General features: G+C 43.7%; 1 protein-coding gene and 1 long non-coding RNA gene across 2 annotated transcripts in view; one reads left to right on the top strand and one right to left on the bottom strand.

Annotated features, from left to right (window-relative positions):
* Positions 1 to 9,741: 9,741 nt before the first annotated feature.
* Positions 9,742 to 10,148, bottom strand: LOC142158037 (uncharacterized). Its single transcript, XR_012692712.1, has 2 exons — positions 9,847 to 10,148; positions 9,742 to 9,798 (listed from the first exon to the last, which is right to left on the bottom strand). It is a non-coding gene; the product is annotated as an uncharacterized LOC142158037 (long non-coding RNA).
* Positions 10,149 to 10,160: 12 nt separating this feature from the next.
* ZC3H3 (zinc finger CCCH-type containing 3) overlaps positions 10,161 to 17,687 on the top strand; it is a 121,448-nt gene continuing 113,921 nt past the window's right edge. The window contains 3 exon segments of the mRNA XM_075211614.1: positions 10,161 to 10,309; positions 12,053 to 13,205; positions 14,134 to 14,330. Of these exon segments, the coding sequence (XP_075067715.1) occupies positions 10,261 to 10,309; positions 12,053 to 13,205; positions 14,134 to 14,330 (1,399 nt within the window). The 5' untranslated portion in view covers positions 10,161 to 10,260.

A 17,687-nucleotide genomic window follows, 5' to 3' on the forward strand; every position in this document is an offset into this window, starting at 1 on the left:
TGCGCCCCCCAGGTGTGTCTCAGCAGGTGGGGGGTCCTGTTGCACATGGGAGCGACAGTAAAGGGATGATGCGTGTGGGCTCCGACTACCAGTGACACCCCCCAAGTAATCCCCCACCTCATCAGTTATCCCCATGCTGAGGTCAGGGAACTTTAAAAAGTTATTTTATTTCCCTCTGATGTTTAATCATCATAAAATATAAATATATTGTAGATGCAGTTATTGTGTATTACTGTATAACGTGTAATATAGTAAATAGGCGCCAGTGCTGCTCTAAATTCTTCAATGTTTGGGGTGTTGGTGTATTTGCACAAGTGGCTTTGGTGGAAGACCCTAAATACTGATGATGATGATGACCCTTCTTGTCATTGTATTATTTTAGTGCAATAAAATGGTGATTGTTTTTGATAAACAGTATGGGCCTGATTTATTAAGGAACACAATCTGAACGTCAATTGCGTTTAAAAACAAACACACGTAATGTGAACACCCATATTCAACTACAAGCGGATCTGAAGAATGCACAGGAAGAAAAAAATGATCACATTATTGTCACCTGTTAATAATATAGGGCCTGATTCATTAAGGGTCTTAACTTGAGAAACTTTCTTATTTGTCTCCTGGACAAAACCATGTTACAATGCAAGGGGTGCAAACTAGTTTTCTGTTTTGCACATAAGTTAAATACTGACTGTTTTTTTCATGTAGCGCACAAATATCAACTTTAAATTTCAGTGTACAAATAAGCTATCAAGTATTTGTGTGTTACATGACAAAACAGTCAAACGACTGGTGTCTTTTTTTTTTTCAAGCTTATCATCTATGTTACTATGTAATTATTGCTTAAATCAAAACTGGTTAAAAAAAGCAATATAAAAATAACAAAACAGTGTCCAACATCCTCATCTTGTGTGATGAATATTCCACAATTACACCTGATGAGAAGACCTGGGGGTAAATGTATCATACCCCGGGAATCGGCGAGTTGACAGCTAAAACTTAAAGTGGCGCTGGCTTGTAAAGGCAGCGCTTGCTTTAAATTTTAGCTGTCAACTCGCCGATTCCAGGCGAGTTGAAAAAACCGGGGTATGATACATTTACCCCTGATGTCTTCCCAAAATAGTGCTGCCCCCTTTTGGTAACACTCTTTAGAAGTGATCTTTTAAATGGGCCTCAAGCAAGATCCTTAGGAGTAGGTGTATTCTCCACAATGTATCTCCCCTTGTTAACAAATTGTCACATGTGAAGAATGTATATTAAAATACAAAGAAAAGGAAATCTAGTGTGATATTCCTTAAAAAATGTAATTCACACACTCAGAAAGAATCCAACAAAAGATGTGCCAAAACCTCCTACCAGAAGAAGACAACCATTGTACAGCATGATGTTATAGTCCCCAGGGTGACGGTGGTTGGAAGATTTCCATGTAACATGTATTGCCCACACCCAACGCGTTTCACCCTTAATATACACATTCTAGTGGTCTTTCCGATATACTCAAAACCACACTTTCACTCTAATATATATATCGCACTCTTTGTATTACAAGTGATGAACAGCTGGTTGATTTTATAGGTTTGACCTTGTACAATAAATTCTTGGAATTTGTAGTTCTTACTTCTTACTGTTCTACAAGTAAAGCATCTATGGAACTCTTTTGTTTTGATATATTCCTTAGGGGGGAGTTCTCTTGGAGGGCGCCTTTTACTAGTTTGTCCTTCACTGTGGGAGTTCTTCTGTAGATTTATTTTGTAATATCTGATCGTATTTTGGAACCTTACAAAGAAGGCTCCAATATCTACCTATATTTTTTTCTGCCTTTTTATGTTGACAGCTAATATGAGTTATGAAAGCAAATTTATATTTGTTTCGATAACTTGCATTTTCTTTTTTGGAATTAATAGCAAATGGCAGATATTTGGCGACTTTGATGGGCAAATTTAAAACAGCAATGTGTTTAAAGGCAAGTCTTGCAGTACGAGGGTCTGATGCTGCTGCCACCACTGGACTCGCTGGGGACCGGTTGGGCTTGACTTGAAACTGTCCCTTTTCTTTATCCCAAATGTGCCCTCTCACCGTGAGGGGCTTAAGCTGCTGCCACCACTGGATTCCTTTGCAGCTTCCAGAACTGTGTCCTTCTGGGTAACTGTCGCTGCCACTGTACCCCCTTGCTGGTACACCTTAGCTGGTACCCCTGACCTCTTGCCTTCAGATCAGGGTTGCTGTGGATGGACCCCCCTGGCCTATCACACTGGCCAAGTGCTGAAACACGTTTACAAACGGGGAAATCAGGAAGAAGATCAATATCCAGATGGGTGGTGTGTGATTCACCCCACAAATTAGGTGGTTGATTGTTTTTTTTTGTATTTATTTATTGGTGGTGGTATATCAACTTGCATGGTTTAAAATAAACAACAAAAAATATTTTTGATATGCACAGTGTTTGTACAAATTACACTGTAAATGTGTTTTTCGTGATATATCCACGTGAATGATTCATTTTAAAATATATCTGTCTATATGTGTGTGTATATATATATATATATATATATATATATATGTTTTTATATGCTGTCACCAACACGTTCCCAGCTTCTGTGACTTTGGGTGTTTGCTGTAAGAGGTTACAGACGATTCCCGCCCGCAGTCTCTACCTATCACACATGTTATAGACCTACTGAATCGCTCTCACACCCCCACATACTTCAGGTTTGCCACCACCTATTGAATACGGGCAAAAGGACTCCAATATACTGTCCCACACTGGCACACCAGGCTTCTGGCTACCCACAGGTTAGCAAGGCCCACACCAGCAAATAAAGGGTTAACTCTTCACACTTCCAGACTGCTACACAAATGTAAATGCAAGCACACACTAAGCTTGTTAATCAAATGATTCAATAAATCACACACCAGCATTCAAAGGGTTAACTTGATCGAGCTATATTCTTCTTAACAGGCTAATGGATTTGTTAGAGTATAAAGGATGCAACTTACTAAATTTATAGATTTAATATACAAAAGTACAGGGCATTCAGATAAAGATAATAATTAATAAACAATTGACATAACATACACAAGCAAAGCAATTTAAAATAAAAGAGGTTACATTCAGAGTATCGCTTACATGAGTTGTATAATTTGTGCCATGGGAAATTGGCTAGGAAGATGGGACAGCTTATCAATGTGGATTGATTTTTCCAAAATACTGACAATTTATTGAAACTGGTCTCAGCTTTTTAAAGACACTTCCATACCTGTCCCCACCTCCTGGGGGTTGGGGGTCTGTGACACTTTTTCCAATCACCATTTGCATGTTGCCTGATTTACTATCCAATTCTACTATGTGACCTAACTTTTCAGTGGAGCGTCACACAGACCCAATTTTATTATTAATATATCCCCTATGAAGAAGTCCAACTTTTGATACCAAATAGGCCTAGATACAGTGTCTTAGTAGAGCTTACACTCATTTCCTTAACTTCTCTGTGGGGCAGAATTCTTAATTTGACTTATGAGCTGCCCTTTATCATGCTATTGAGGACTATGTGGTTGATCACTACTTTTATTGATTTTAAGTGGTATATTTTAAAACTGACTTCTTTTGTCTATATAAAATTATAGCCAAGTCAGCACATGGGCTCTTTGAGCCAGACACCCTGCTGAGTGGTTCCTAAAAGTCTATTCCGGTGTCCAAAAACTAACTTATGTCGGGATATAGCTCACTGCAGGGGCCTTTGAAGCTGCCACAGGTGACACTGCTATCTTCTAACACTGGGATGTGCAGAGCCATTAAATACACATACAACTGACTTCACATTTTACAATTCAGTAGCTCAACTTATCAATGGATTCAATTAATATGCCATATTTACACTGCAATTATGATTTAGGCCTTATTCCCCACAATTATGTGATGGGATAACCCTTATGAATAACTAAGTTCTCTATGTTCACAACATATGCCCACATTGTTTATACATACTACACTATATATGTGTTTTGTTTTTTTCTTTTATATGTTTGCAAGAGGTTCTGGATACAACAGCCAAGAAAAATCATTGGAAATTTTCTGGAACCGTATTGTTTGGATTTATGATTTATAATTTCCAGCGCCTGTCGAGGTATAACACACCTCAACAGGCGTTTGTTTTATTTTAAGCTGGCTGTGGATGCCCACATGCAAGGAGCACATCTGGGTGCAAGTAAGATGTACCACTGGCTCCAGAGACAATTCTTCTGGTGGAAGAGGTATGCAGAAAGTGCCGGCCCTGTGGCCCGGTGAAGTCCCCAAAACCACAAGCCCCCACCCTTATCTTGTATGCCAGTGTCATTTTGTCACATGTATCCCCCTGTGAGTGTACACTTACAGAAAGCCTTCTCAATATGAAGCGCTCAATGAGGTGTCTTTTATCCTCTTCGATACCCTTGATTCCATTCCCCTCAACTAACTCAGCCGATATCTGTATAAGTACAGGTGGAAAAAGGTCACCAATAGTCCCTTTATCTTTTTTTACACTAAAAGATTTCCACATATCTATAACATCTTCATTTACACATCCTGATGTGGATGTCCTATTACCCTAAAGTAGATGGTATGCAGCATTTAGAGTGTAATAGATAGCCAGCACCTCCACTGCTGAACATCAGGGAAGGAGAAATCTCAATCAGGTGTGTATCAGGCCAACGCGTTTCAATGCTCCGATCTTTGTCAAGGCCTTGACAAAGATCCAAATTTGTTTTAATCAAGAGATAATGCTCTATTAGTGACCTTTTTGTCCCCTGTACATATACGGATACCGTCTGAATCAGGTGAGGGGAACAAAATTGAGGGTATCAAAGAGAATAAGACTACTCAAGATTCCTACATTTATTGTGAGAAAGGAATCATACACCACGGGCACCTTCTGAGATAAGTACATTATTTATTCATGAACGTTTGGTTTGATGCATATATTTTTTTGCCATCTATCAGTCATTAGCGCCGTTCCTATAACCATATTTAGTTGTGTCATATAGTATTTTCACTCTCACGTGGATCAGAGTGTGATCATAAGGGGCCGCTGAAGGACTGTGGTTTGCGCTGGTTATACCACTATATATTCTTTATTGTTTGTTTTAAGTCAGAGGTTTGTCCATCCAGTAGTCACAAGCACTATGTGAACGCTTCCTTATCCAGTGGAGCTTTCAGCAGGGTATTGGAGTTAGAGAGAGAATACTTGGTGGACATTCAGGTGAAGAGATCCAGGAGTCGTGTGCAGCTGACCAGAGGGGTTGTAGTCTGAGATCTGTGGTAACCTAGGAAGGGAAGGAAGGTGTCAGGCGCCGCTCGGCGGCCGCCCGCTTGTCCTCACAGAACGTCTGGTTGCCTAGCAACCAGACGCATCACTTCCCCTTCCGCCCGGCCGGCCAGCTCAGAACCAGAAGCGTCCCCGTTGCTAGGCAACGGGACGCTGCTTGAAGAAAGCGCTACGGCGCTACAGTATGACTAGCGCTACGGCGCTACTGCTATGACAGCACTACCAGCGCGGAGGGCATTGGCTAGCAGCACTATTTAAGGCCCTCTGACCTCACCTCCTGTGCCAGAGTTTCAGGTCCTTTCCTGTCCTCCAGCGTTCCAGTGTTCCTCAGTTTATCTGTTTCCTGACCCTTGCCTTCCTCCAGTTTATTGCCGTTTGCCTGTGACCATTGTGACCCGGATTGCCTTGACTACCCCTTTTGGATCTCCCGTTTGTACCTCGCTGTCAGAACGTTATTGACCCGGCTTTATTCACACCCCGCTCGGATTCTCCTTGTGTACCTACATTGCCCGCACCGTTGCCGAACCTGCCTGTCTGACAATTCTCCCGTGCCTCGCTATCTGACTCGTGGAAGGACCGCGACCTGCGTGTTTCCTGCCGCTAAGCCCATACCTCCTTGCGGGGGTCCCTGGTGAACACCAGGGGCACGTTAGACTCCGCGCCTTCTTCCGAGTAGTGCCAACGATAGCAGGTACGCTATACTAGTCGTGACAGAAGGTTGGCGTTAGCAGAGTTGGGATGTAGTAAGATTGTAAGCTTAGATCTAACAAGTGGAAAAGGATTGGAGAGCACTAAATACTTTTGTAGTGAATGTATAATATAACAGGAATAAGCCTTATATAAGCCTTGACAAAGACTGGGAATACATAGGTCGAAACGCGTTGGTGTATAATAGACAAGACCACTTCTACGGAGTCCGTGCAAGTTTACATTGCCACAGAAAGGAGGTGGCTTTGATTGATGCACTGAAAACTGTTTATTCTTTGGACTCTTGGTAATCTGGACATTACACAGACCATAGGCCATCCCTGTGAGAAACAGAAATACAGGTTTATGTGTACGTCAGGGTCAGCAGTTCATAGTCCTACCATGTACTTTATCAGTCCAGACCGTTCATCAACAAGTGCTGGGTGCCAACAACTTAACGATCACTGTAACTGAGAGCTGGAGGCTGAATGGCTCCAAGATCACAGCTTTGTAAGAGCTTACATGGATTTATATACTTCTTCATTTGTCACACTTTGTTACTGAGAATCAGTAAGACAAAAAAATACAAAAATTACAATGATATTTAAACCCAAAAATATATGACCAGGCTGGCTTTATGTTGGAGGGATCAAGTTATCTCCTCTTCCTGAATGGTGTATTCTCTGATGGTCTCCTAAATTAACGATGTTGGAAGTAACGGTGCTGTAAACCAGATTACATCCACCCTCCCTCAGGTACCATCATACCATATTTTGAGCCCTCTCTTTTCTTTTTTACGCAAAGATAAACTAATGCATTTGATTGGACCAGTAATTATTCCACATGTTCCTGAGCTGTAATGACCTTGGCACATAGGTGTTACAAATGTAACAAGCACTTCAAATATTATTATTATCTGTTATTAGTATGGCGCCACAAAGGGTCCGCAGCGCCGTAGAGAGCATAGGACGAAACAGAACACAAAGCTGAGAGCAGGTGCCCCGGGCAGAGAGGTATAAGGGAAGTACAGAGCACTTAGAAACTAGAAAGGGGAAGGAGGAGAGGTGGGGAGTGAACTGAAGAAACTAACAGGATCAGAGTCTGTAAGATGCGAAGGCAAGGGAGAAGATGAGACCAAGGCAAGGGAGAAGATGAGACCAAGGCAAGGGAGAAGATGAGACCAAGGCAAGGGAGAAGATGAGACCAAGGCAAGGGAGAAGATGAGACCAAGGGCAGGGGCCTAGTGAGATTGGAGTGCTGAAGGTAAAGGTAGCAGAAGAAGGAGGACACGAGGATGAGGGCCCTGCTTGCGGGAGCTTACAATCTACAGGGAAGTAGACTAACAAGTGGGGAGTCCAGGTGAAGGGACTAGAAATTTGAAGGGAGAGATGAACAAGAATGTGTAGAATGAGGAGCTGAGGAAGAATGAGGGGGTGGTGTACTATGATTAATGAAGGAGGATCATGAAGAGGCAGGTTGTGGAGGGCAGGGGATAGGTTAGACAGAGGAAGGGTGGCTTTCCTGAACATGTGGGTTTAAAGGGAACATTTGAAGACTAGGAGATAGCCTATAGAACGAGGAAGATCGTTCCAGAAAAGGGGGTCAGCACAGAAGATATCTTGAATGCAGGAGTGAGACGTGGTAAACCAGATGGGAGAGGCGGCGGCCATTGGCTGACCATAGAGGGCGAGAGGGAGTATGAATGGAGATGAGGTTGGAGGCATAAGGAGCTGTAGAGTTGGACACAACTTTGTAGGTGAGAGAGAGGAGTTTGAAGAGGATTCTGTAACAGAGTCGGAGGGGAGCCAGTGTAGTGCTTGACAGAGAGGGGAGGTAGATGTAGACTGTTGAGAGAGGAAGATTAGTCTCACTGAAGCAAGGAACATGGACTGAAGAGGAGCGAGACGGGTGCCCATTATTTTGGAGAATGCTCGTCCAATCACACACAAGCACTTTCAGCGTGCTGTATTTAGTGCTTTGGTAGCAAAATGATTGTATGCGCCAGGAAAAGCGGCACTTGTGGAACACGACCGTTTACTAGCAGGAAACCTGCGGCATTAACATCCCGCTTGTGTCCTAGCCATGAATTCTCAAAATAAGGCCTGTTGGATTTATTGATGTAAATAACGTTTTTGCAGTGGCTGCAGAATACCCAGAAGCACAGCTTAATGTTTTACTAAGATATGATACTGATCCCCCTAACCATTCTTTATACCTATCCCTGCTACTATTCTACCTCCCCCCAAAAAAAGTTGGCATCTCTGGCCCTCGCTGTAGTTTGCAGTCTCTATTTTATCTTTATAGTTATGTTACTTATGTTGTTCTCATACCCTTAAGCGTTGCTGTTAACTTTCCTTGTCCATAATGGCTACATAGTCCCTCTGTAAGTGTATATAGCACATTCCTCTCCTGACATTCTCAGATGTAGTAAGTACTTTGTCTATGATGGTCTCTCTCCCCTTTGACACTAACTTGATGTCATCAGGGTTCAACTGAATGGCACAAATTACTTTCTTGACTGTATTATGTTGACAAGATGACGTAGCGGAGGGACCAGCCAAAGTAGGACTCATAGCGGCCGCCCTCTTATAGATGGCAGGAGCTGCAGGGACGTTAGTGGTATGTATACTTTACTAGAGCGTTTATACAGTAAATGCTTACAGATAGCGGTTACATTTGTAAAATAAACCATAGAGTCTATCCCCAAACTCTAATAAGTGCTGTGTTATCCTTTTAATGAATAAAAGGAACCTCATTATTTTTGACCATAATGGTCAAGAGTTTTCATGGAAAGGTCACATCTATGTTTGCAGGCTCTTAAACATGTCACCACAGAAAGCCCATTAGGGCTGTGGATGGCAAACCTCCAATGTCTGTCTGCATCCCCTTGAAGGGAATGAAATGCAATGGAGGATATTGCTTCACCCATTAAGTGCCAACAGGACAAGATTTTATTACTTCTTTGTTCCAATAAGTTTTCCTGTTACAAACCACCAGGGTTGTTGCCAAAGTAATTTACATTCATCCAAAGCATAGGAGACCTTTCTGTGGATATCTAATGTTACCGATCATTACCAGCAATGCATATATTGACTTTAATACCCTTTACATTCATACATTTTTAGAATGTGAATTTACCTCATAGCTGTTATCTTTCCACAATACATATGTTTTTGCTTTTGGTCTTTACCTGTCAAGTAAAGAAATATAAAAGTTCAGTTACCACAGAGAATTACACAAGAACTCTGTAAACTATTAGGTCAGCATGAAAAATAAGCGGAACCCACATATGACCCCTCAGAGCTCTCTGAAGGCACTGGGTAGTTGTCTCATTTCTTCCCCCCCCTGACCTGTGTTGCTTTGAAAGTTCTGCGATCCAGGACTGTTAAGTAATTTGTCCCCCCCCCCCATTGTTGGGACAGGGCCATTGTGGAATCCACTATGTGAGTCAAAGTGCAATTAGGATCCATCACTGCCCATTACTGAGTATATATCATCAGTGTCAGCACTTAGCACATAGGACACACTGTGTAACATGGGGAACACTCAGTCACAATGATACAGTAATAATCACATTACTGTCATGTAACCAGCTGATGCTCCTCAATGTGTCCTGATTTTAAGACTCTTTTCTGGGATTAATGTCTGAAAATCACCTGAATAACCTGACATAGAACCATCCTGATCCTCTATGTGATCCTCCACCTGATCCTCTATGTGATCCTCCACCTGATCCTCTGTGATCCTCCACCTGATCCTCTATGTGATCCTCCATCTGATCCTCTATGTGATCCTCTATGTGATCCTCCACCTGATCCTCTATGTGATCCTCCACCTGATCCTCTATGTGATCCTCCACCTGATCCTCCACCTGATCCTCTATGTGATCCTCCACCTGATCCTCTATGTGATCCTCTATGTGATCCTCCACCTGATCCTCTATGTGATCCTCCACCTGATCCTCTATGTGATCCTCTATGTGATCCTCCACCTGATCCTCTATGTGATCCTCCACCTGATCCTCTATGTGATCCTCCACCTGATCCTCTATGTGATTATATTACACTGATTCCCCATCACTGGCAGCAGCAGCCTCCCCACGTGACTACATCGGGCACATGATCTGGTGACGTCACCATTACTATCAGCAGCTACACGGGGACATTGACAGCGGCGCCCGCCTCCTGTGTACCACGTGACTATCGCGGGCACATGACCTGGTGACGTCAGAAGGTCCTATTGGTGAAGGGATCTAACGATCACCGGTTACAACATGGACGATGAGAAGGAGTCTCTGAGGAGACAGATCCACCAGCTGCAGGGTGAGTGAGAGGGGGCTACAAGCTGTGAGTGACAGAATGTGAGTGTCATAGGTAGTGAGAGAGTGGGTCACAGGGTGAGAGTGGGTCACAGGGTGAGAGTGGGGCAGAGAGAGAGAGAGAGAGGGGGGTCACAGGCTGTGAGAGAGGGGGGGGGGGTCACAGGCTGTGAGAGAGGGGGGGTCACAGGCTGTGAGAGAGGGGGGGTCACAGGGTGAGAGAGAGAGGGGGGTCGCAGGGTGAGAGTGGGGCAGAGAGAGAGAGAGGGGGGTCACAAGCTGTGAGAGAGAGAGAGGGGGGTCGCAGGGTGAGAGTGGGGCAGAGAGAGAGAGGGGGGTCACAAGCTGTGAGAGAGGGGGGTCACATGGTGAGAGAGAGAGGGGGGCAGAGAGAGAGGGGGGTCACAGGGTGAGAGAGAGAGAGGGGGGTTACAGGGTGAGAGTGGGGCAGAGAGAGAGAGGGGGGGTCACAGGCTGTGAGAGAGGGGGGTCACATGGTGAGAGAGAGAGAGGGGGGCAGAGAGAGAGAGGGGGGTCACAGGGTGAGAGAGAGAGGGGGGGTTACAGGGTGAGAGTGGGGCAGAGAGAGAGAGGGGGGGGGGGTCACAGGCTGTGACTAACTTGACAGTTTGAATGGGAATTTGTCACTACTTAAATTGAACAGAAGATTCTGTTATCTTGAAGTTGACAAATTTTAATTATTTCCACACAGCGTGGAGGATATATATCTACTATATAAATGCCTAGTGGCGTGTGTGAAAAAAAAACAAAACCCAAGCTGCAGTGCCACCTGCTGGGCAGAGTTATACACTGACCTATATATTTCTTGAAGGAGAAGTGACAGTTGGGAGTGGTTGGTGGTTGCCGGGGGTGACAGTGGGGAGTTTGTAACACCTTAAGTAGCTTGATGAAGGATGTGGCGATGAAGATGAAGGATGAGGTGATGGAGAAAAATGAAGAGGTGGTGACATGTGGACAAAACCACGTTAAAAAAGGGCTCTTGCGTCGGGAAGTAACGCTCTTCCCCTGAGGAGGCCTGGGCTAGGCCCAAATGCATGACAAGAACCTTTTTAACACCTTAAGTAGCTTGATTTGACTAAAATGCATGAGTATCATGCACGGGTTAACTTGTGTGTGTATGTATATATATATATATATATATAATCCTTGATGCCCCCTTACTGTGCAGTGTTTGAAGATTGATGAGTGTCGGAGACCTGTTGAGCCAATTGGTCCCTTTTTTAATATATAAGCATAGACAAGAGCACAGGATCATCATCATCGCCATTTATTTATATAGCACCACTAATTCCGCAGCGCTGTACAGAGAACTCCTTCACATCAGTCCCTGCCCCATTGGGGCTTACAGTCTAAATTCCCTAACATACACACAGACACGCACAGACTAGGATCAATTTGTTAGCAGCCAATTAACCTACCAGTATGTTTTTGGAGTTTGGGAGAAAACCGGAGCACCCGGAGGAAACCCACAAAGACACAGGGATAACATACAAACTCCACACAGATAAGGCCATGCTCGGGAATTGAACTCATGACAACCCCAGTGCTGTAAGGCAGAAGTGCTAACCACTGAGCCACCATGCTGCATGAATGTATGCCACCATTCTATATTCGTTCTGAAACCTAATCAGAGATGTAACAGCTCATCTTATCCTCCACATGTGTTACCGTGAATATAATGTAAGGAATTCTATTACATTCGTTTATTTTGATGCTTTCTCCACAGATCTTATTAATAGTCACAAAAAAATCCACGGCAATGCACCAATGCCACCAACAAAATGGAGGAACCCAACACAGCCTAAGGAGACCGCACGTGAGGGACTCTTTGATGGAACGTCGTCCAGAGGGTATCAGCAACAACAACCAAGTCAGGGCAACAGTTGGAGAAAAAAGTATTCACTGGTGAATAGGACTCAGAGTGCAGCGGAACGCGTCAGTTTAACAACCGCAGATATTTCTGCAAAGGGTCCTAATAAGGAGCTTGCACAGAAAATTCAGCCGGCAGCTAATGCCGCAAAGCTAGAAAATATGGGGAAACCAGAAGTATTTGGAAATTGGTCACTCGTCAACAGAGATGAAACTGTTTCTAAAGGAAAATTCCAAACTGTAGTGTATAAGGACAGTCGGACACAGATAAAAGCATTGACTGCAGTGCCATCCACATCTGCACAGCAGGGGGTGAGACCCATAATGTCTAAGCAGGAGGCTGCTGAGGGGGGTCTCAGGAGTTCCACAGAGCAGAAAATGACATGGACGTCCTCAAATAAATCTCTTCCATCTCAGGGATCTTCAGTTACACAATTGTCGTCAAAGAGGCCCCTTGTTTCCCTGCCCCATACAGATGTGAACTGTTCCCCTCTAAATCTCAGTGCTGACACTTCAAAGAGGCAACATTTTGTACCCGACTCGACTTTAAATTCACCCAAAAACCCTTTAAGGACTGTAACAATTGCTAAAGGTCTCAAAAGTCAAAAGACTAAATATACCTGGGTGGCTAGTCCTAAAACTAACCTGCCCGGGAAGAAAGTCAGCCCAAGTGCCAAGAAATCACTAAGTGGAGATTCGGAGAAAGTGAAATCTCCCATTTTCGGAGCAGCAGTGAAAGGGAGGAAGAGCAGCGCACAGCAGAAGTGTTTAGCACCCAAAAGCCGCTACAAGTGGAGAGCCGAGTCTGTGACTTCCTCCTCTGCGGCACCGCTCACTCCGAGCCAGTCTCCCATAAACAGGATGGCTCAGAGGCTGAGTCCGCACACACCCCATGCCAAGGCTTCCCACTCAGCAGGGAACCTCGTAACACCCCCATTCAGGGACTCTGCACATTCCAGCTACAAAATAAAGAGTCGGACAAAGATCGTCAGGAGAAGAAGCCTCTCAAGGTATGACTTCTGCATGTCAGGGAGGTGACGGCTGCTGAATGGGCCTTGGTAAAGGTTGGCTAAACCTAAAGGGGCTTTAACCCTCTATTTATATTGTCTCTTTGCATTGTTTTATAGGGACAATTGTTGGGGTTACAGTTCTCCTAAGTAAAACAGCCAAATGTAGCTAAACACTCTAAGAGCTGATAGTGCTGCACCAGGTCTATTGGTGACATTTGTTATGTGGCCAAAATACTTCGGTGACCTATACAGAAAAGTTAATATATATAATGTGGGGAGTTTTATATCTGGATTTGTTACTAGTAGCTTAGTGGTCTCTATGCAGGGAGCCTTCCCCCTCCCCCATCTCTTGTATGAGAGAGGAGGACAGTCATTACAATATTTGCAGCTGATTTGATATATGGGACACTGTCCTGCCATCTCCAGTAAGAAATGATCTTCCATAGGTAATGCAAGATATAGATATAGATATACAGATAATATATATATATATATATATATTCAGCTGCCAAACTTCCTACCTGAATTTACAAGGTACAATATGTGGGAGTAGGGATGGGTCTAATGAAGAATATGCCACAGGTAGCAAGCTGAGTAGCCTGTGGTGTGAGTGATGCCCTTGGTCCATCAAAGAGCGTTCAGTAACTGTGTGAGTGGATCACATAAGATCTCCTCTGATATGCTGCCGTTCTGCTAAACTACTGGCTGAAATCTCTTCCCACGTCTGTTCTGTTGACTCTTGGCAGATGTTTCAGGAAAGCAGAGCGATGTCTCTGTACTAGAGCCTCATGCACAAGGAATCTCTGGTTTTAATGTTTACCTAGTAATATAATGTACCCCTCTGCTGCCTCTTCCGAGCAGATTAATACCAGTGTTGGCCAATGTTTGTTTGTGATACTAATGTCCTGCTGTCTCCATTGGTTCCCAGGTCCCCCGTGGAGAAGTCCTCTCCCTTAGCTCCTCTGACTATGAAGAGCCATTACTGCCTCCGGAGGAGACATTCTCCCAGAGTAAAGTCTCCATCTACAGTGAAACGGAGCTCACCCCGGGGGCTGGTGCACATCTCCAAACACCGACTGCGGAGACTCCCTCCCGGCAAGCAGCTGTCACCTGGTGCCAGAGAAGGTAGGCAGAGATCACCGTTCAGTGTGTCATTATATCCTCATGGTGCTCCGGGGTCTGCCGGTGCGGTCTCCTCCCTCTGGTGTAAGTCTTTATCTGCCTAAACCAGTGCTGGCTAACCTGTGACACTCCAGGTGTTGTGAAACTACAAATCCCAGCATACCCGTCCAGCAATAAGCTGCTATATATTGGCAAAGCATGCTGGGACTTGTAGTTTCACAAACACCTGGAGTGTCACAGGTTAGCCAACACTGACCTAAACCATTTATACAGTTTCCCAGGAGCCTTTCTGCCCTTTTGTTCTGTGATCTGAACTGTTCAGCCAGAGATATATTTGGTAGAAGTGACCGATCCATGGTGTTCTGTGTTTCCAGCTGTACGTCAGTGATAGGCATTAGGCGGCCCCTCGAGCCTTCCCCAGGGGCCCCCAGGTCCTTCCTGCTTTATTGTCAGATGTTTGCTCTAGCTTGTAACCCTTGTGTAAAATGCTGCTGATATGTTTCTTTCATTAAGTATATTGTCTTCACTTATGACTGAGTGTGTGGCCCTGGTTGGAGGGCCCCTAAAGTGTGTCACTGTTATAATCTGTGTTCCTTGCACCCAGATCCCCTCTGTACGTCTGACTGCTGAGTGATAGCGATGTGATGTCATTAGATGAGTGAGTGTAACACACTGGACGTGGTGAGATGTGGATAGGACACGTGCTGCCCACATGCAATACGTCTTAACACCAGTATCTTCAGTTCTGACAAGTGCCTGAAACGTTACTGTTGATTACAGTGATATTGGTTCAGTGATCTTTAAGATGAGATACTATATTAACACTTTGTGATATCCAGAATCTTCAAGTTATTTTATATTCTTGTCTGAGGCTGTCCCTGACTAGTACCTGTACTGCCCTCACCTGGGCAATGTGAGGAGCCCACCACAGGCCTTCGCTCCTAGTTGGATGAAGTTGTTGGCTGATGAGTAAAGATAAAGCTGGGTACACTACAGGTTTTTCACCTGATGATCGAGCCAATCACAAGAGAAATGACCATTGGGTCCGATATTGCATTAGAGTGCGCGTTCCCACGATCATCTTCTATCCTACCAAAGCACATTGTATCGTTTGATTTTTTTTAAAATGTATTTAAAATCACTGTAAAGGATGGAACAATGTTGTTTCATTTCTGCAGTGTGTACACACTCGCGACCGGCAGTGTCCATAGATCTCCATACAGTTTACAGAGTCACAATCTTTTCAGCAGATGGTTATGACAGATGAAGAGCACAGATCTGAGGGTAAATCTTATAAAACGTGTATAGTGTGTACACAGGAATCGGCTGCTGATTGGGATTCTCAGTCGTTGGTAAAATCGTTAATGATGTCGCATCGGGAGAAATTTTTCTGTAGAGTGTTCTCGGCTTTATGCGGCCACAGAAGCACTGATTTGGTCAGTTTACCCACTAATGACTGTAGCTGGCCTACCATTGTACAGTGTGTGGCCCCATCCGTAGTGGTACAAATCCGGTTGGCAGGATGAAATCTACGATTCCTCTGTGTGGAGCCCAATTTACCTTTTCTTCTAAATAAATTTCCATTCATTAATGTAGTGAGACCTGTGGAATGTCCTCGGCGTATCTATACTGCTGACAATATCTTACTTGGGGTAACAGTCATAATACGGATCTTACCCCTAGAAGGTCTGCAGCCCGGGTCACGCATGCAGCGTTATAGTCACAGCGCTTTCTGACACGCACATATGACAAGTAGTATGTACATGTAGAAGGCTGTGCTCACGGGTACAATCCATGCAGGCTGTCGGGGATGTCTAGGGGACACAAATAATGGTTTAGAGTTTCGACCACTGAGCCATATCCGATGAACAAGCCTGTCCTGGAAATGATTATGATTTATATCTGAGATCTGTATTTAGTTCCCGCGTTAGCAGTGCCCGATGTCTGGTTTTCTGCCAGCTCCTGAGACACTGATGGTAAGTTATCTTTCTGTGTGTAGTGTTATATCCAGTTAGTTTACTTGTGAGCTATTACATGAATTATGCTAAAAGCTGGTCATTTCCAGTCTGGTTTTATGAACTGTGACAGGATGGACCGCCTATGCCACTCTGTAACTTGCTGGGAACCGGCTGGGCTTACTTTGCCACCGTTCCCTTTCGTTATCCCAAATGCCTATAACCGCAGTAGGAGGGGCTTACAAATGCTGCCGCCATTAGCTAGACTCCTTACCGACATCCAGTACCGGCTTTCTTCTTCTGACGCTGCTAGTGTACCCCGTTACTGGTGTACCGGGCCGGTACCCCTGACTTCTTCCTATGGATCAGGGATGCTGTGGATGGATCCCCCCTGGCCTATTACTCTGGCCAGAGCTGCTGGGTAGCGGGCAGAGCGGAAAGCTGCATCCAAACCTCAGGACAGCCGAGAACGCATATACAGTTTGGTCTAATCTGTAGGTCACAATGATAGAGAAGTTTCCAAGCAGGTCTTTGAAGCAATGTTTATTTGCTCACACTGGTTAAAGGTACCAGTGAGTAGGTCAGATGAAACAAAAGGAACAATTTCCAATACAAAACAGTGTTTGTTTTTTTTTTTTATATATATATATATATATATATATATATATATATATATATATATATATATATATATATATATATATATATATATATATATATATATATATATATATACATATACATATATACACACACACACACACACACACACACACACACACACACACACACACACACACACACACACACACTCTTTACAGTTTTGGACACAGCCTCTCAGGGTAAGTCAGCCCCCTGAGGTCTGAGTTATTTTTAGTATCAGGATGCAATATGTTTACCCAAACATGGATTTACATGCAATGCAAAGCTAACAATATTTACACTTCTCTGTGATATCCTAAAACTTGCTGTGATTTCCTGCATCTTGTTTTGGACAGAGGAACTCGACCAGAAAGTCTAATTAAACCTTCCAGCCTTTAGGTGCTTGGAAATTTACACATCAAAAGGTCTAATTAACATGGGTCCTTTCTTCAGACAGTTGCAGAATACACATTTCCTTCACTTTAAGAATTTCAAAAGAAAAGTTACACAACCCCAAACAAGTAATTTCCCTACACCAAGATACACAAAATACTTCCCCAACAAAGGCTTATTGTATCAGATATATACCTCCATAAATAATGCATTTCCTCTAGCAAAGTTAAAACAAAACGAATTTCATCCTCTGGTCTCAGAAATAAATATATTTTCTTTACCAAAATACAAACAATAAAAAAAGTAAGTACATTTGCATTTATATAAATAAGCGCCCTGTGCTATTTCCTTTAAAATAATTATACCATGT

The sequence above is a fragment of the Mixophyes fleayi genome, chromosome 5, assembly GCF_038048845.1.
Source record: "Mixophyes fleayi isolate aMixFle1 chromosome 5, aMixFle1.hap1, whole genome shotgun sequence".
In the NCBI taxonomy this organism is placed as follows: domain Eukaryota; kingdom Metazoa; phylum Chordata; class Amphibia; order Anura; family Limnodynastidae; genus Mixophyes; species Mixophyes fleayi.